Source organism: Canis lupus, chromosome 14 (assembly GCF_011100685.1).
Source record: "Canis lupus familiaris isolate Mischka breed German Shepherd chromosome 14, alternate assembly UU_Cfam_GSD_1.0, whole genome shotgun sequence".
Taxonomy (NCBI): domain Eukaryota; kingdom Metazoa; phylum Chordata; class Mammalia; order Carnivora; family Canidae; genus Canis; species Canis lupus.
The window spans coordinates 41644029-41664137 of record NC_049235.1 but is presented as its reverse complement, the minus strand read 5'-3'; the positions used below and the strand labels follow the sequence as shown (position 1 = coordinate 41664137).

The window sequence follows — 20109 nt, the reverse complement described above, 5'->3', positions numbered from 1 at the left end:
GATCCACATGGACCAAAGAAGAATGGAAGGACCAAGGTGGGAGGGGCTCAGAATCCACCATCACAACCCCATTCATGTTCCAACTAGCACTGTCCCTTTAGAATGAGGTTTTATGTTTACTGTCAACCCATAAGAGCAGACTCATCTTAATAAAACATCATGACTGTCACTTTTACTACTCTGCCTTATGGCATGTCAAAGATCATTTACAATCATTTTGAGTAGTAAATTGTACCTGGTATAAATAAAATGGACTTTATGGCAAAGCTAGGAAATTATTTTAGATCTTAAAATCTTTGGACTCTTAACTTCAAAAAGCATATCTATGGCATCTTAATAATTTCCCTGACTTGAATATTTGCAATTAATATAGGACAAAGTGATTTTCCAAAATACAAGTTAACAAGATATCCTGAAATTAGTAATGAACACACCTACCATACTTCCTCTTCATATGTGTCAAATTCAAATTCATTTAAGTGAAATTTTGTATAACTGAATATTGCTTGCAAAAAAAGTGGCCCAAGAGGGACTTGAAGATTTTTGTCCTGGCTTATGCTTGCTGACTTTAGATTTAATTTCTGCTATTTTTATTGTTTATGTTACTTTACCTCAAGCTGTATGAAATCATTCATCCTTAAGAGAGGCCACAAAATAAGCACATTCAGAAATAAAATTCTAATAAATACTTTAGTAGATTTTAGAGCCTTTGATAATTCAAATCTAAATAAATCAAGATATATGATAAGTAAAACTTCAGTCATACTTGCAATCACAATCTGATATGCTAAAAGTAATATGAGGTTTGAGATAAATACATTGAAGTCTTTCTTAGAAAAAAATTAACAAAGTAAAAATACCCAAAAGACAGCCTATTACAATGTAGTGTAGACAACACTAGCCTATGACATATAGTAGACCTCAGTCCTCTAAATGCAAAGTAATGAGCTGGACTGAATAGCTCTGTTTCTGTTCCAGCAAGAAAATTCAATGACACTACAAGCATGCAATGTGGGTAGCAAGTGTAAAAATGTAGCAACTAATTTCACTTGGAGTATAAAATGGCCTCATATTAGCTTCAACATAAGCCATAAGGAAGAAGAAAATATGCCAATATTTTATTCATGGTATTTTCCCTCATATTTATTTCTCCCTTCATTTTCTTACTCTAAGTTTGACATAATAAAAATTAGAGAGACTTTCCTCTCAACAATTTTCCACCTGACACTGCCAATTATTGGCAGCAATGGCCTCAAGCTAACAAAGATCTGGTAAGAACAACTGAAAAGCTACAAGAGCTTGATCAAAAACCTGTTTATAGGCAACATATATAAGTGTTTACACATCCTTAATTCTTTTTTTTTTTTTCAGACCTTTGGATGGGGCTCCTTGTACCTGAAAGATACTAACTGGTACTTACCACTAAGCATTAATATCTCCACATAATTTAACACCTACCTCCCACTCTCCTACCACCAAGGAACCTATTTTCAGAATTCTATTTCAGGAAAACAAAAGGAGAACTCATACATTTAAATGTTGAGAACTGCAAGGTCTACAGTCCTGCTACTTCCATAGATATGCTCATCTTTTAACTATGAAGTTATACGACCTAATAAATGATACAACATAATAAACCAAAGAACAGACTATCCGTCCTAACCCTTCCAGGCCTTGGTAATTCTTACAGATTGAAGTTTCTGTATCTCTGTTTCTAGATTCAAGGAAAGATAAAACTATTTCTGAAGAACCAACTATTTCAATTCAAGCAAATAGGCTGAGAGAGAGGTGGTAGGTGGCAGTGAAGGCAAAGAGGCTGCCTTTGAAACAGAATTCTTCTAAACCACAACACATCTGTACTATCAACAAGTCCCTGGCAAGTTTGTGAAGACATGTTGCATGGCTCTGGCACCAGAAGTACGCAATCGTGCATATCAAGTGGTGAAGTGTGAGAATGCTGCAGCCATGTCCATCAGGGAGCTGGGACCGCACCATCAAGGACCCTCATCTTTGCCCTGTGTGGTAAGCCTGGAAAAGCTGCTCCATCTCCATAGGACCCTTCTCTATCAGTAAAATATGAGTTGTAATAATAACCTGCCTGATAAAACTCTTAGATGATCTACTAATAATAGGGATAATAAAATACTTGTAAAATTTAAGTGCCATAGAAATGCTAAGTTATATGAGCTAGGCCTGCCAGGGCAGTCAGTTTCTCTTCTGATATCATTTAAAGCATGTTTATGGGCATATTATCTCTTTCATGATGCCAAGGAGACAGTGGTTTCAGTGAAATATCTCTAGCCTAAGAAGGGTAACAGGAAATGCTTCAATTACCCCGCCAGGATTTAGGAAACACTTTGACTTACATTCTTTCATTGGATCTTCACAGTGAGGCTGTGGAGTAGACTGGCAGACAAAATCATTCCCCTTTTATGGAAAAAGAAACTGAGGCCCAAAAGGATTCACTAACGTGGCTCAAGGTCACCTGGCCGGAGGAGGCAAAGCCCATGCTAGAGTTCAGATTTCCTCACTCTGAGCCCTGCCCACTGTTTTAATTTATTGCACCACCTATCAAAATGGGAAGGAATGGCAATTACTTGATGAGTTCATTGGGATTGTTATTTATTTCTACTCACATTTCTGAGCACTTGCTATGTCTCCATGCTATATCATCTCATTTAACCTCCCACTTATGAGGCAGATACTGTTTCTTTAAAAAAAAAAAATTCAATGGTCAACTCAGTGAAAACAGAGAGAGAGAGAGAGAGATCAAGAGAGCTCCTTCTACTAAAGCCACTATAGAATCTTCCTTACAATACTCATGTGAAATATATCATAGATAATCCTCTAGTTTAGCTATATTTTCACATGTACACTATATTATGATGTTCTCAAGAACAGGAATCATATCAATCTTTGCATCTCCCATAGTACTCAGAACTGTATAGTACCCATCAGAGATGCTCAATGAAGATGTTTTGCTTGAGTGATTACAGGTATGTGATTTTTAAAAATACTTATATGGAGCCAACTTTCATAGCAATAAATATTTCACATTCCTGAAAATGAGAAATCACAGCTCTTCAGTTATTTGAGTGAACACCACATTAGCTGATTACATTTCTGCTTACCATTATTTTAAGTCTCTGCTGTACCTTAGAAATATACATCTTCATGGCACAGAATATGCCAATGGAAATCATCCTATCATAAGCAGAATAATTATCTCTCATGCAGCTGATCCGTTTACCCAAAGCCTTTTTGCCTGATGGCTCCTTACCTGATAACATAGTGTCTGTTTTTATTGAGGGAAACTTCAAAGTCATTTCATGCTTGTGCCTATGAATCATCAGATGGTCCTCTGTTGGGAAGCGCTGTCAGACAAATAGAAAAAAAAGGGGGGGGGAAGGGAGAGGAACCATTCAGTTTTATAATATATATTTGCCATCACGGAGAAAAAGATGTATTCAGCATTACATATGTGACAGGCAAAACAAAAAATTAGTTCTGAAAAAGTATGAAAGCATGCTAAGTTAAATGCCAAATTATTTTTTGCAAGCAAATGTGCTGAGATATTCCTTTGGATTGCACCCAAATATATGCATCATTATTTCCATTATCGTTTACCAGGAACTTAACTAGGTTGCAGTAAAATCTGGCTGAATAGTAATAAGAAATTGGAGACCTTTCCCTGATGTCATCTCTGACTCCCTACACTTTCCCTGGGAATTCCTTTTAATGGCTTCTACTTCCTAAACAGTCTTTGAATATAATCAATTGTAAAGACTCATCAGTCAACTAGATATTTCCTTAGGAACTAGAGGTTTGCATCTGAGGGAAGATCTTAAATTTGTGTTTAGTTAAAGAATAAATGAGAAAGAGTTAAATGAACAATGCTGAAAGTATTCAAGTAATAGATACAATAGAAATATGCTATATCTTCAATAAATAAGAGTGCTTGAATGAATGCTCACATATGTTCACAAAGAAACTAACAGCGGCAACATGACAAAAGTAAAATGCTCTTATTTCTACCTATATATGAGAGAAAAACATGTCCACTATGGAAAAATGAATTTAGACCTAAGTAGCACTGGAGTTTTGCAAAACTATGTGGAACTTCTGTCTAGTAGTTACTGTTCTACATAATAGTATAAAATAGTATACTACAAAATAGTATAAAGTAGTCTAAGGCATAATAAATATGCTAGACATTATCTATAGATTAACCAAAAGTAGGAAAAATGCATGAAGCAGGAAAAGAATTTTGATTCATGTCAGACATTGGGAAAGAACTGCATGTCATGTTTAACTGTTTGACATAAATACCTACAAATGTGCATGTGACATTTGTATAGTATGTTTCTGTTTAGGAAGACCTTGCACATTGCACTCATGTGATCTTTTATAAGTATACAGATGACTTATAGTAAAATGACAAATCTTTTTTAGTATTCTATACTTTGTACAGTGTAGTAAACCAACACTTTATTTTTAGTTTTCAAAGAGTAATATTACAGTTGTTTAAAATGTGGCTTTCAAATGTTTACAGCTGTCTGTCTTTGGATCACATGGTGGGATTGGATTTCCTGGCCCTTTTGTGGTAGCAGGGGACATATGACTCGTTCTACCCATGGAGTCAGGAATGGAAGTGATATGTCACTCACATGCTAGCTGATTCCTGGTGCAAGACCCTCTCTCCTTTAGCATGGCAATGCACAATATTAGAAATAGTGGCCCCTCAATCATCCTAAATCTCTTGAAGGGTTCTGAAGAGCATTTTTGAATTCTAAAGGATAACGAATAATGTCTTGCCAAGCTAAAATAAAAATGTACAATAGAAATTACTTGGGCAGTCTTGAAATAAGACTTTGTTGTTTTAAGCCATTGAAACTTTGGAGTGATTTGTTATTGCAGCAGATCCTAGCCTCTCCTGACTCAGACTAGTATGTTTTAATAATTGAACTTAAAAGAGCATCTGCTTTATCAAAGTCAAATGAAAACACAAGAAAAGACAATAAACTCTGCCAAACATTTCTGAATTGTAGACAACTTAGAAAGTCTCTCAGAACTTCCCAGTTCCTTAGGATAGTCATTATAAGTTTTAATTATCATTGTACATTGTGGTAGAAATCTTCTCTGCAAACAGTACAGATTAGTGTTCATACAAATAAAGGAATTCACTGGGCTAAATCCTTCAGGATATTCTAAAAGTAATTTTGGGAACAAATATGACTTAGTTATTTATCATTTGTATCATATAAATTAAAGAATATAGAATCTGCAAAGCATGGTAATTATGTCACATTCCAAACTACATGGAAGTCTGATTTATAATGACATGAGTTTTTGCTACAGCTTCATCTATTCTCTCAGTCCTTTAGAACACCTTAAAATGACTACATCTAATATGGGATGCTACCATGTGTGGTTTAGGGACAGGTTAAACTTCTCAGTCTTGCCATTAAAATCCTTATTATAATTTTTATTGTGATATATATATAATCAGCAAACAACATGGTAATAGCTTTCATTTTGTATTTGTAAGCCATTTTTGGTTCCATAAAATAATAGCCTAAAATAGAATATTAACTAGAATACTTATTAAATGACAATAATTTCCATAAAATGTCATATTAACTATAAATACCTTCCCAATACCTCCCAAAGAGACAATACAGGACATCACAGGGCTTTTTTAATTTAGCAGGAAAATAACAGCAAGTTGTAAATAACCAAAATGTACAGTCTACGACAGATACACAGCTAAAAGAGGCCACTGGAACTCAAAGCATGGTCATGCTAAGGGCAAAGAGCAGTGAAATTAACAATGGACCCTGTGAGCTCAGAAAGAGCCAGAGAAGCTTATTTCTCTTTACTTCAAAGAGACAAAGACACAAAGCTAATGTATAAGGAGCTGTAATACAAAAAAACCTCCCAGGTGTTGTAGACCATTCCTATACAGCAGAGTTTTCTTTCAATGACGGAAAAGGGGGAAACATCCTTCATTGCCGCCAATGCAGCACAAGCACTGATAACTCATATTTACTCCCCTCTCCAATCCCCAGCCTCCTTTCTTCTCCATGCAGGTCCCCAGGCTCTGGAAGGTCACTACAGTAAATGCCATGATCACAACTGACTGGACTGTGATTTGCTATCACCCCAGCAGGAGACATTTGGAATCACTAGGCAACTACTACATTTCCTCAATTCTAATACCTCTTCAATTGAAAGATGCACATATTTTTTAAATAGTTTGTCAAGAAAAAGAAATGGTCCCACCTTAAATAAAAACATCAAGTTTTAGATGCATCTTTATACTTAAATTTGGAAAGAGGTTGAGGGGGAAAGATTTGGTGTTTTACCTTAAAACCAAGAAACTATGGGCATCTTCCATTCTGATTTTGTCTAACCAGTCCACTCAGCCTTCTCAAGGAAATGACCTGCTCTTTCACTGAGTACAAGGTCATTAGAAATGTGCCCCTTCAACCTTCACTACCACCTCTACCTCAGAATGTGTTTGTGATTTCATAGCACTATTTCCATTCCTTCCTGCCTGAAAGGAATAAGCACCCGCTTCTCCCTCACTGGATCTTCTACACCCTGTGTCTTCTGGGGTTGGTGCTTCAGCTGTGGTTCTTCAATCCAGCACTCTCACTTCTCCTTGCTCTTGATTAAAGGCTACCCTTTCATTTAAAAAGAACCTCTCTCAGGCTGCTTTCTTCTCAGGCTACCATTATATCACTCTTTTTCCCGTCATTCCCCAATGCTCTTGAAAGAGTCCTCTATGCTGGCCACCTCCACTTCCTCACCACCCACTCACTCATTAATCCCTTCCAACCTGGCCCCCACCCTGACTCCTCTCTCATAGGTCACCCGCCAGAACCCAACTGCCAAACCCAACAGCCTCTGCTCAGCCTCTCACTGTCCCGGCTCTAGCAGCGTCTGACACCAGTGACCACACGTCTGTGGCATTATTTATTTATACCCTGCCTGATTCCAAAAAGGAGGAAAGACAGTTTACAGCAACACATGAAATGGAGTGGGAGAACATCAGCTAGAATTAGGGGACCCCCGAAAGGGAAGGGATCCAAAAAAAGAAAAAGCTAAAGCCAAAGTGCAAACCACCAGGCAGTCATCCTCAATGGGGGGTTGGGGGGGTACATTTTGGCTCCCAAGGGGACATTCAGCAATACCTAGAGACATTTTTGGTTTTCACAACTGGGGAGTGACCCCTAGGATTATTAGGCAGAGGTCAAGGATGCTGCCAAACATCCTGTAATGCACAGGACAGCCCTCACAACAAAGAATTATTCAGCCTGAAGTGTTTACAGTGCCGAGCTTGGAAAATTCTGCCACACGGTCCATAATTACAGCAGAAGTAAGAGTGACAATGGTGAACATTAATTGATCATTTGTTATATGCAGGCCTTATACTAAATACATGTAGTGTCTCATCTAATCATCACAACGATCCCGCTTGATAGGAGCCATTGGAGACAAAGAGGTTTAATCTAGCACTGCATGCCAACTTCTCCCTCTTAAAGTTTAGATAAATGGAAAAACTGTGGGTTCTACAAAAGTTATAGGGGGCTTATTGTACTCAATGAGGAAAACAAAACAAAATCGAATTCAACTCTGATGGTGAGTTATTTTACCAGTAATTCAAAGGCCCCATATCAAGTGACTATTGTAAAAGCAGCATCCTCCCTCCCCTTTCTGAAATAACAGTCCTGAACATCTGGTGGGCAGGATGCGTCTGGCTTACTTCCAGGGGAAAGTTAAGGATGGAAATGGCCAATGCTGATGTATTTCAGGGGCTGTGAGGGAAGTAATTCAAACTATTCAATGTAGAAAATAAAATAATGAGGAAGAAGATGATGGTGGTGGTGGTGGTGGTGGTGGTGGTGGTGATGATGATGATGGGGGGGGGGGGGGTTGACGATATCTTGGTGAAGAAAGCCCACAGCAGGCATGATTGCCAAGTGAGAGCTGTTTCCCTGTCAGAAGGCAGCTACATCCCCAGCAAAACAGACCAAAGGACCCCCACACTCACCTGAGAGCAGCCAGGGGCACTGCAGACAAACGGCCTCTCCTGCTCCAAATTCATCTTGGATTCCTCATAAATCTGTAGGGACGGGGGAGAGGGAGGAAGAAAAACAGAAATCCATGAATATCTCCTACTTCTACCTAAGAAACATGAGAAAGGCAATTGCTCGGAGCCCCTTTCTATGCCAATCCCCAAATTAGACAAGATAAACATTAACGTGAACACAGGTCCCGCCTTGTTGAAGTTCACTAGGATTTCTGCAGTCTGCGCTCCTATTGTTTGCTTGGGCGCATATTTATTGTACTTTGAAGAAAAATGCCATAGGGCTATTGCAGCAGAAATTCTGCCTCTGGAAAACCACCTGGACTGTGTTATTACCCAGTAAGACCGCACCTGCGCAAGAAGATTCCAAAGCAAAGTTCACACCTGTCCTTTGGAGTTGGCTACTTAGAAAAACGAGAGAGGGGGCAGTAAACAGGGTTATCACCAGTGTGGTGACCAAATTTGAGCAGTGGTCAAATAATTCACCCGTGATCATCCCACCAAGCTTCAGGATAACCACAGGATGCAAAGAAGCCCCGCAGCCAGTTTAGCAAATGACCCCAGCGGTGAGCCCCGGTCTTCAATTCCCTTTCATCTCAGGCATTCACGGATGCCTCAACAAAAAGTATCTGAGTTATGCAAGGATAAACAGAAATAAGAAAATGCAGAAAACATTACCTTGGATATTTTGTTAATTTGGTTTTACAGGCTGATTTGAAATTAATATTAGATTAAGGCCATTGCCCATCTGATCTCCAGAAGTTATCAGGAGTAAGGCAGCTTTAGTGGGAGAAATCTTATGTTATGGTCTCAATGCTATGTTACATTATACTATGTTTTTTTCTTATGTAAAAGTTAGGGTTTTTTTTTTAAGATTTTATTTATTTATTCATGAGAGACATAGAGAGAGAGAGGCAGAGACATAGGCAGAGAGAGAAGCAGGCTCCACGCAGGGAGCCTGATGAGGGACTCGATCCTGAGACTCTGAGCCAAAGGCAGATGCTCAACTGCTGAGCCACCTAGGCATCCCTGTAGGAGTTAGGTTTTTTTTTTTTAAGATTTTTTATTTATTTATTCATGAGAGAGAGGCGGGGGAGAGAGAGAGAGAGAAGCAGAGACACAGGCAGAGGGAGAAGCAGGCTCCATGCAGGGAGCCCGACGTGGTTCTCAATCCCGGGACTCCAGGATTAGGCCCTGGGCTGAAGGTGGCGCTAAACCATTGAGCCACCCAGGCTGCCTAGGAGTTAGGTTTTGAGGTAAGTTTATTAGGCAAAAAAGAGTGTAATCAAAATTACCTTTACAAATCCTCCTCCAAACTGATAAAAGTACACACACATAGTTTCATGGTTACTGATCTACACAGTAACATAAAAAAATTTTTTTTGACAAAACAAAGGCGTTTATTATAGGAACATTCTCAAATGATAGCAGAGATGTTCAAGCTTTTTTTTTACATACAATTTTTTTAAACATCACAAAACACTATGTAAATTTAAGTTTCACAATTTAAATCATTTTCCAAATCCTATTTTTCTTTTGTGCTGCCAGTGGGATATGGCTCTATCAGGGTACTAAAACCTATTGCTTTATCTCTGAAGCACAAGAAGGTATCCACTTCCTTAAAATGATACCTGTAGGTGATACCAAAGGAATCCCAAGTCCCCTTTACTGTTGAAAGAGGGAACTCTGCTTCTATTCAAGTGATAGTTAGCCTTCGTCCATGGAAGCTTTATTATCTTGCAAAAAAACCCAACACTATTTTGTCCATCACTATGCCCTTTCCCCAAGCACTAAGAAACTTCATATACATTCTTTGGAAAATAGGTGTATCTTTTCCCTTTTCTGAAATGCAAATCAAAAAGATTTGCCTTAGATAACACCCCTAGTCAGATATTAGAGAACAAAACAGATTTACAAACACAAACTCTCCTTCCCACTGCCTCCTTATTATACAGTTTTCACTAAGTACTACCCCTTTGTACTCTACGTCTGGCATTACTTCCACTGGTCACCTACCAACACAGTAACTGAACATAATTTTACAGCTCTCCTGATCAGGCATATTATGTAAATTACTTTATTGTACTTAGAAGTAGAAAAAAAAACAAATATCCTTAGAAGCTTTCCACTTGTCCTTGTCTGAGGAAAGTCATGAGCAATTAAAATAATTTCTCAAACCTCACTATTCATTTGATTTTGCCATCACTTATCACAAAGCATCTCTTCTCTCTCCTATGAAGGCTGACTTACGTCTACACCTCAAAACAAAGGTTGAGAGAGTGGTTTTGAGTCAGGACAGAAAAAACAACAGAGTAATTGGGTTATCCATTAATTAAATATGCCTTTTTTTTTCTAGTAAATTTTTAAATGCTTTCCTGGAATTCTTTCTGTCTCTGGGACCATGATTTACTTGACTACTGCCAGGTCATTTAACTGTTTCTGGCTTCAATTTCCCCTCCTTTACAACAAGGCTATGAATATAATCTTCAGTTCCTTCATTTCTTTATCACACTGATTCGTTAGGAGGCCTGTAAGACATGCCCGAATTATGGAGAAAGTGTGTTTCTTCATGTTTAAGTCTGTGTGTTTGGAGGTAGGAGAGGGAGAGGTTCTGTAGGCAAGTGTTACTGGAACCCCACTCTAATGTCAACTATTCCCTATTATAAAAGAGAATTTGTTATAAGGTGAATCTTTCTTGGATTAACACATAAGAGCCTGAGTTGCTAAGATAATAATAAAAGAATGTCAATATTAGTAACATTACAAACCAATATTAAGATTGCCTGACAGTAAAATAGGAAAGCTCCATATAAATACATTTATGGCATACATCTAAAAGTACTAATTAGTGATAATAATTAATCTCCAATTAACAGAAGTGGTCAAGATTGGAAGCACCACTACTGAAGGTTAAAAGAGATTCATTAAAAAGCCAAAGTGAGAAGAGACATCAGCCAAGCCATGTCAGGTAAGTATGGGAAGAATGTATTTTTCTACCATAATCACAACTCTACCCCAAACCCTACTTCACCAAAATGCTGACTTCCCCCATAAATTCAGCCTACAATGGTAATAGTTTAACAATTCTGCTTGATATCAACATTAGCTGCTTTATCTTAATTATTGGTTACAGTGTGCTGTAACCAAGGTGTAATGTGCATATAAGCTGCAGCAAATACCACCAAATTACACTATGGTGTTGATGCTTGAAGAACAAGGAAGCTCCAGGGACACCTGGGTGGCTCAGGGGTTGAGCATTTGCCTTTAGTTCGGGGCATGATCCTGGGGTTCGAGGATCGAGTCCCACATCAGGCTCCTCACAGAGAGCCTGCTTTTCCCTCTGCCTATGTCTCTGCCTCTCTCTTTGTGTTTCTCATGAATGAATGAATGAATGAATGAATAGATAGATAGATAGATAGATAGATAGATAGATAAATAAATCTTTTAAAAAAAGAAAGAATAAGCTCCAGCCATATGTAGATTTACTCTTACTGAGCCCTCATAGTATGGATGTTATGTTTAGAGGAATATGATTAATCAGAGAAATAGAGTCTGCCTTCAAACAGTTTAGATTTCAGTCATCAATATCTTCAGCTGACTTACTACTGTCATTTTATTATTGTATGTTTTAAACATGAACAAATCTGTATGAGTTTATTCTATGCTATGGATCCCATGGACCAAATGCTTTGGCAACATAGTACACAGTGTTGGAATAAAAGTCATTTTTTAAAAAAAGATTTTATTTATTTATTCATGAGAGAGACACATAGAGAGAGGCAGAGACATAGGCAGAGGGAGAAGCAGGCTCCCCACAAGGAGTCCAATGCAGGACTCGATCCTAGACCCTGGGATCACACCCTGAGCCAAGGGCAGGTGCTCAACTGCTGAGCCACCCAGGTGTCCCTGGAATAAAAGTCCTAAGGTAAAATGGCAGTTGCTAAAATAAAATAGGCTTAAGTGATTAATAAAGTCTGAGGTGAGTGGGTGTGTATATATAAGTGTGTGAACCTCAACTGCTTTATTTTGATGCACTGCAGTTCCCACATTTAGCCCTCTGCAAATAGCATGCCCTTGCTCATTCCTTACTGTGTGGGTGTTTGTGATAGTTTTACTAAATGGTACCACTCTACCACACAGGCTTCATTACTTTTATCAACTAGTACGATCTGGTCTGATGTATTAGTGAAGAACCACTGGTCTATTTTTATGGCCTATTATTATGGTTCTTTCCTAGCAAATAGTGTAATAACTATTCTCTCAACAGACTCCTACTAAAGCCCTGCAAATATTCTTCTATCCTCCATCAACTGGGGCAAATCACTCAGACAGATTTTATCCATGTTGTTCTGCATTAGGTCCTCAGAAGTCAGGCCTCATCCTCTTATTTCCCATTCTGTTGTTTTACCAGCTGGGACATTTTAATAAACCAAGTTTTGTTTGGCAATTGCCATACCCCAGGCTCCACTGCATAGAGCTGACATGGTAGGCGTTCAATAAATATTTGTGGAATGGATAATGAATCCTGAATCATCATCATAAACCACCCCAAACAGCTTGACTTTTCTCCACTCCTAAGGCAGTAGTTCTCAAACTTTTTGGCCCAGAACCAAGTTTTCAGCAAAGCAAGAGGTTGTACAGACCACTTATTCCACCCATCCTCAGTTATAACCATAGAAGAAATTTCACACACACACACAAATGTCGAAATGGCTGTTGGTGAAAACAATGAGATGAGGCTAGTTTTCACTAAATTTCACATGTACATGTACTATTAATTTATTATGAATTCAATCTGTTAATACTGCCATAGACAGTAAAGCCACTGAAGTCCAGTCGATTAGCCATGTGCTGGCTACTTATTATACCCACAGAGCACCCATTGAGAAACACTGAGTGACCCCATAAATTTGGTTAGATACAGTTATAATTGTGGCAGACACTGTTTAATCATTTAAGAGTTTCTAAATAGTTCTAGTTTTTATTCCTCTTCTCCAAAGTTCAGATTCAATGCTCACTGAGAACAAATGCCTTATGAGTCTAATTTCCCTTCAAATTTTTGGAAAACAACACAAAACCCTAATAACAAACCCTAATAGCGCATAAAGTGAGTAGAGGTTTTTCCTAGTTGACAAGGAGATGACAGGCTTGATTTACAATTCAAACCCTCAACTGCCACTGGATTCCTCAGCCTTGAAATGAGCAAGAATCTCTTTCATTGTTCAGCATTTGACCCCACAAATTCCTCCTGGTCTAAAATGGGAAATTTTCCACAATGGCTGATGCAATCCATTCAAATGCTTTGCCAGGCATTTAGAGATATACTTGGAATTACCATTTCATGAAAGGCAAACATTGCAAAAAACAACTGTTACTAAAAACTTGGAGAGTCTGCACAAAATACTGTAAATATGTATTTTAAACAAGGATAACAACTGAGCTCCAAGGGAAAAAAAACCTCCATCACCTCGGTTTGCTGAAATCAGCCAAGAATGATACTCCCCATCTACCTCATAGGAAGGCGCTACTGATCCTTAGTTAACATCAAACTCCAGTCTTAGATCTCCGATCTTAGAATGGCACAAATTTCTCCCAATAACAGCAGATGGATTCATACAATGATGAGGGATTTGAAATATGAAGATACTAACAATGTATCTTGTTGTTTTCACCTGAAAATATGCATGCACTTTTATCAACACCAGAAGTTATGGGAACTTCAAAGTTGCAAATTAAAGTCATACATATAAATGAGCACTAATAATAATACTGATATGTCTCCATCAGCTCTGCCATTGTTAATCTGATCATGAATGCCTTATAGATCGGTAGGGGGGGCGGCGCTCGAATTTTAAGAATGACTTTAACATCTGTCAGCATTTACTGGCCGGTCATGAGTGGGGAAAGAGCCTTCTTGTCAGGACTCATGTGAAGGAGACCTCACTACCTTGCCAGAGTTATGAGACTGCAGAAAAAGTTCCAGAGGGGGAAACAAGACCTTCCTAAAGTGCCAAGGACAGTTGGCAAACAGGAGTGTCTTGAGCCAGTCACACTGTGTGAGTCCAGATCAGTCTCTGTTTCTGGGAACAAAGTTGCTTATTAACTAAAATAGTTAATTCTTTAGCCAATTTGTAGTTTGTGTTTGGGAGGGAGGGAAGCAAGTATTTCTCTCAATGCATTGGTCAAAAGGCAAACAGCACCACACAATATTAAGAAATTCACCAAAACACACTCTATAAATTTTTTTATTCTATGATGACTGATCCTACTTTAACAGGAGGCAGGATGGTTCTTCCAAAGCATGGCTAGCTTTTCCTGGAAGATAATTATATATTCAGTTTGGGGCTAAGACTTTTCTTTTTTTGTGAGGGATATTGTATCTTTCACTAGGTTGTTTGCTAATCTGTGAAACAGGATCACTTTAGTAAAACACTGTAAAATCAGACCATTCAAAGAGCTATCATTTGAAAAAATAATCCATGGAAGCTAACTGCCAAATCGCAGAAAAGTAAATCCTTTTATTTCAAATATACCTCTAGTTTTCTAACCTAACATCGTAACTTCAAACAGAAAAATAAACACCCTTGAGCTTAAGTCCAAGAAAATTATTTTGTGTGCGTGTCTTTGTATCTCTCTCTGCATCTCTGTGTCTTTTTTTCCTGTATCTTCCCTCTGAAAAACTCTTTCCTGGGTGCCTGGGTGGCTCAGTCGGTTAAACATCTGCCTTCAGCTCAGGTCATGATCCCAGGATCCTGGAATCGAGCCCTGCATCAGGCTCCCGCTTAGTAGAGAGTCTGCTTCTCCCTCTACCCCTCCCCCCTGCTTATGCTTGTGCTCTCTCTCTCTCTCTCTCTCTCACACACACACACACACAAATAGTACCTCTCTCTCTCAAATAAATTTTAAAAATGGATACTCATAAAAAGAAACCTTTTTCTGTGCCTATTTCTCTGTCTCTATTTGTCTTGATACATCTGTCTTTCTCTGTCTCTCTTTGTGAGTCTGTCTCACACACACATACACACGAATACACACACAGACGCACACACACACACATTTTATCAGATGTGTTCTTACTAGCCTTACTGGTAAAAAGATCTAGTAGGCTTGTTTCCTGTTTCAGTGTTATTCTTGAAGTGAGCTGCAGCTAGAATCTGAATTTCATTGGGCTATTATTATTTGCAGCTGCGTGACCTTTTTAACCCCCTCCCGCTTTTAAAGTGACATTTCAGCCCTCAAGCTTGAAACGCCTTGAATGCTGCAAAGTTTTCGAACCAGAGATTTACACAGGGAACAAGACCAACAGTGGGACTGTACCTTCTAAGTGAAAATTCCAACAGAACTTGGCGAGATTGGGGCGTGTTTCTGGGCAGTTTACAGCCAGAACTCTTCCTCGGAAGCCCTAAACTGTACACGTACCGCTCCAGTTACATATTACTCTTCCGTTCAAACCAGAAAATCACCGTCCTTAAAAGATGTTCAGCAGCCACTGGTCTCCCCAAAGTTTGGAATCTTACAACCGGAATCAGAGACTCTTTAGGATTATTTCACACAACTGCATCATGCTATGCTAAGGGACTGTCCAAAGTCCCCTTCGAACTAGGTCCACCATTCCCAGGAGGAAGGATTTCTAAACAGCTTTTTTGTCTCTGGAAATTCACCCAGGCTTTACTTCCCATAGGAGGCCCTACCAGGAGAGTGCTGGGGGCTCACGTCCTCTCATGCACTTCTGCAGAGGTTTGTGGTTTTATTTATGTGGCGTTTATACTGTGTATGAAAAAACATTCCAGTGGGATTGGGTTTTCATATGTTAGATTCCTCTTTTTTTTTTTTTAAGTTTTCCATATGTTTCTTTAGATATGAGGCCTCTTTTCAAAGTTGCTGGCTAATTTCTACTTATGTTTTGCACAATCCTGTCTTACAGTTTTCCCATCTATGGGTTCAATAGTTCAGAATGTATTTGCTAAGCATCAGTGTTGGGCGTTAGACGTGCAGAGCTGAATAAGCCACTGCAGTGCATGTATTTGTGACTAAGAGTGGGTATTTAGGTCCTATTCCTCTTTTTGCTCCCATGGAGCACAGTATTATTATTATTATTTTTGCAGGACATACTCCATCTCTAAAAAAAAAAGTTTATTTGGCATACATGTGGTTAACAAAACACTAGAATAGAGATTCTCAGAAAATATTAAATGTAACCAAATCACTTGCTTGTTTCTAATAGGACAGACTCAGAAAACATGCTGAAGGCAGCAAACTCCTCCTTTTTACCTACTCCTAATACAAACACATTGAAGAGAAAAGCAATGAAAGAAAAAAAAAGGAAAGAAAAAAGTTAAATTGGAATAAGAGGTGATCCATGGTTTAGCTGACACTGTCATCTTTACCTTTCCAGAAAGTCTTCCATTGCAATTTAAAACAGTTGCCCCTGAAATCCTGAAAGGAAAAACTCTAACAGCTAAAAGATTAAATACAAAACTGGATCTATTTTTCCTTTGAGTCAAAAAGCAGTTACCTTTAGAAAATCAGGAAAAAAGTCAGCAGTACAGTTCTACTCCTTCTTGCTCTGCTATAGTAAAATCTGCCGTTTTTTGGAATTAAAACACATCCCAAATAATTCTGCTATATCTCAGTATAATTTTTGAGACATTTTGGGTATATTGGTTTTTAAACTTTTTATAAACAATGAATATTTTTAAATAGTCTGGAAAATCACAAATTTCTAGTTTGTTTTCTTCACATTCAAATGATTTTTATCAGTTCTATCACTGTTTTCTTTGTATTTCTATCCTATGTAAGTATCCTTGCATCTCAACACTGTATGTTTAGTCCACCTAAGTTATGGGCTGAAGTAATACTTGAAACTTTTGAGTTTTCTTCTTGTGCATGAATCTCAACTACAAAATGTGAGGCTGTATATAAACAGAGTGGTGATCACGCCAGACGTCTCTATTTTCTGCAGGGCCTGGCAAGAGGCTATTTCATCCTGAGATTACTATGACTGACTTGCTGTTAAAAGACATTTGCAAATGATCATATTGAACGAGGTACTTTTCCCCTTGACTTCCAACAGAAAGCTGGGCATCCCTCGGTTCGATGTAAAGTAGTCGGCAGTTGTGCTCGGAGCCCCCTGCAACTCACAGGTGTCAGCTGAATACAGGGTCAAAATATACTCACAGACTTGATTCAGATTCCTAACACACTATTCTTCAAATGTCAAGCCTGTGAATATTTGACAGTACTAGCAGGTCACTTAAAGGCCACGTAAAGGCAAAACCCTCATGACACCTGAAGATTATGCCATCACTCTAACAGGGGACCCATTCTGAATACTAGCAAAAGGCATGTTTTCATCTGCTTCCTTAGAGAAGGCATAATTTCTTTGCATACTCCAGTAAGGGGATGTGGAAATACATGAAGCCAATTCTTAGTTGCCACTGTCCCTGGGGGCCCCCACTGGCATTTAACGGGTGGAGGGCAGGGCTGGGACATATACTGCAACACACAGTGCAGCACAGTGCAGTACTCGTCTCCCGACCCCACAGCCCATAGCACAGCCCCTGTGAGAGTAATGATAGTATGAGCACCACTGCCCCCTGGCCCATGCCACCGGGTTCACAGATTAAAAAAAAAAAGCAGGTAAGAGGAAGAGAACAGAGGAAACAAGAAAAACTAAGCCAGCACATACTAGAGTAACTAAAAGGACTAAATGCATAATATTCACCTCTCTGTACTTTTCAAAGAGCTCTAAAAAGCTCTAATACAGTGTAGCTTAGGATGAGGCTAAATTCAATGCCAAAGAAAATGTCATGAATATTCAAAAAAGTGTGTGAAATTATCATTCCCTTTCCAAGTGAAGCAAAGGCAGGAGGAGGGGGGCTGTGGCTGAAATTTTAACGAAGCATAAGCATACTCTTTGAGGTTCAATCCACAGAGGAGACAGATGAGTAAGCTAGTATAAGCTACCTAGATTTTTTTTTTAAATAAATTACCTGGTTTGGCTACCTACAGTCCCCACTCTCCAGTTAACTTACCACACCGTTTTAAGCAGTGTTGACTCAACAGAAGCAAAATAAAGCATTTGGCCCAAGGTGGAAATATGGCTCTCGCTCAGATGCCTTCTCACTCCTGATAATTGCCTGTTGCTTTTATATTATTGCTGAGGATAGTCCCATCAAAAAGAGCATGTTTTTCTTTTCTTTTTAAAATCTGAGTACAGAATACCACAAGTTTCTAAATTCTGTTTTTTTTTTAATTCTGTTTTCATGTTGCCAGCACCATCAGCCATCAGCTCACAGAACACTTATCAGGAAATATTGGCTTCCTAACCAACTTCCCACTAAGAAAAATGTATTAATAGATCCGATACACACACACACATACACACAATTTTTTTTCTCTTGGCCTGTTTTACTGAGAAGTTGGGGTGTGTGTATTTATATGTATATATTCATACACATATTACAGAGATGATTTCATCCCCATAAACTAGCTCAACATTCAAAACTGATGCCTAGTCCCTAATGTAACCCAGAGGAGAATACTGAGCTCGCAAGGGGGCAGGATAAGAAAATCCAAGTCCGCCTCTCAGCACAAGGTCACCACAGTTAAGGATCATTAAACTTGTATTTTAGAAGTACAGAAATAAGCTGTATTTTTGAGGATCACTAAATCGTTTCCTTGGGCTAGAAAAATCCTTAATGCTTTTCTCAACTTCCTATTAAACAAAAGAGTTACTCACTAAAGCCTACAAATCCACTAAAACAGCCTGGAAAAAGGACGCGGAAAGAAAAGGCCTTTTCCTTGAACCACCACCCACGAGAGGTTACGCTGTACCAGACTCCCAATTCATCAAAAGGTCCGAGCCATTCACAAACAAACGCAGGGGCCAGCTCTTTCTATCCCCCGGGCTCGGCCCCCAGACAACAGCACCATTTTTCAGTCAACACTCCAAATCAGCACAGAAAGGAAAAGAGGATTTTTTTTAATGCCCCTCCTCTCCAAAACTTAGGAGCCCTCCCTAAGCATGAATGTGGTCTCTTTGCTCAGGGGGTGTAGGTCAGGCCCTGGAAAATATCCTGAACCTGACTTTGCCAAGAGAAAAAGTATAATGGGGAAAGGGTGCAGGCAACACCCAGAGGGGATCTGGAGGGAGGCCTATCAGACATTTCCACTGAAAGGCTGGGTAAAGGGGAAAGGGTGGGGGCAAGTCCCCACATCCACGTGGGTAAACTACAATGGCTCAGAAGGGAATTCAGGGATCTTCAGGGAGCATTGTTTGCAGGCTGCTTCAGGAAAAGTGGCCTGTGGACAGTGATTGATTACCTGTCACAGAGAACTTGTTCAAAAGTGATTCAACCTTGGCATGCACTGGGCGTAGGATCAGAATCTGAGGACACTGGTCTCATTCATTCATTCTTTCCTCACCTAGTCGCCGAGCACCAATCATGCATTAAGCCTCAAGCTAGGAGTACCAAGGCTCCACCAAAATAACCTCTGCCTGCTGAGCCCTGACCACCCATTAGGGATATGAGGACTGCATGGACGTCTACAGTGGAAGGTAGAATTAAAGGCCAAAAAGGAATTTTAGCAAAGTTCTGTGAGGGTTCTGAGGCTGTGAGAAAGCAATGCTATTTCATTAATTACATCAAATATCAGATACTCTCCTTTCACAGCTAAATATCTCTCATAATATAATGCCAATTAAAGGTGTGTGTGCATTCACACACACACACACACACACACACACAAAACCTTGAAACAATCTCTTAACTGAACTAGAAATAAGGTTTTTGTTTGTTTTTTAACTTTAGGCTTTCTTTCACTTTTAATCTTGGTAAACAAGACTGTATTATTTGTGGCAAACCTAACAACGTGGCCAGGAGACCAGATTTTACATTAAAAAGTTGATCATTAAATCTCAGTTCTCTTGTTCACTAGCTGTGTGATCTTGGGCAAATTAGTTCACAATACAAGACCAGTGCTCTAACCCCTGAGCTATGAAGCCGACCAAGTTA

General features: G+C 39.0%; 1 protein-coding gene and 1 long non-coding RNA gene across 7 annotated transcripts in view; one reads left to right on the top strand and one right to left on the bottom strand.

The window, feature by feature from the left end:
- The window catches only part of CREB5 (cAMP responsive element binding protein 5), a 494262-nt gene that overhangs the window by 323449 nt on the left and 150704 nt on the right, over window positions 1–20109 (bottom strand). For all 6 annotated transcript variants that reach the window (XM_038557200.1, XM_038557202.1, XM_038557201.1 and 3 more), the window contains 2 exons: window positions 8057–8128; window positions 3281–3374 (listed from right to left, as the gene is read on the bottom strand). In XM_038557200.1, coding sequence (XP_038413128.1) covers window positions 3281–3374; window positions 8057–8128 — 166 coding nt within the window. The remainder of the gene's footprint in view (window positions 1–3280; window positions 3375–8056; window positions 8129–20109) is intronic.
- Window positions 15310–20109, top strand: part of LOC119866282 — a 29968-nt gene continuing 25168 nt past the window's right edge. Inside the window, exon 1 of the long non-coding RNA XR_005369627.1 lies at window positions 15310–15829. This is a non-coding gene — a long non-coding RNA (uncharacterized LOC119866282). The remainder of the gene's footprint in view (window positions 15830–20109) is intronic.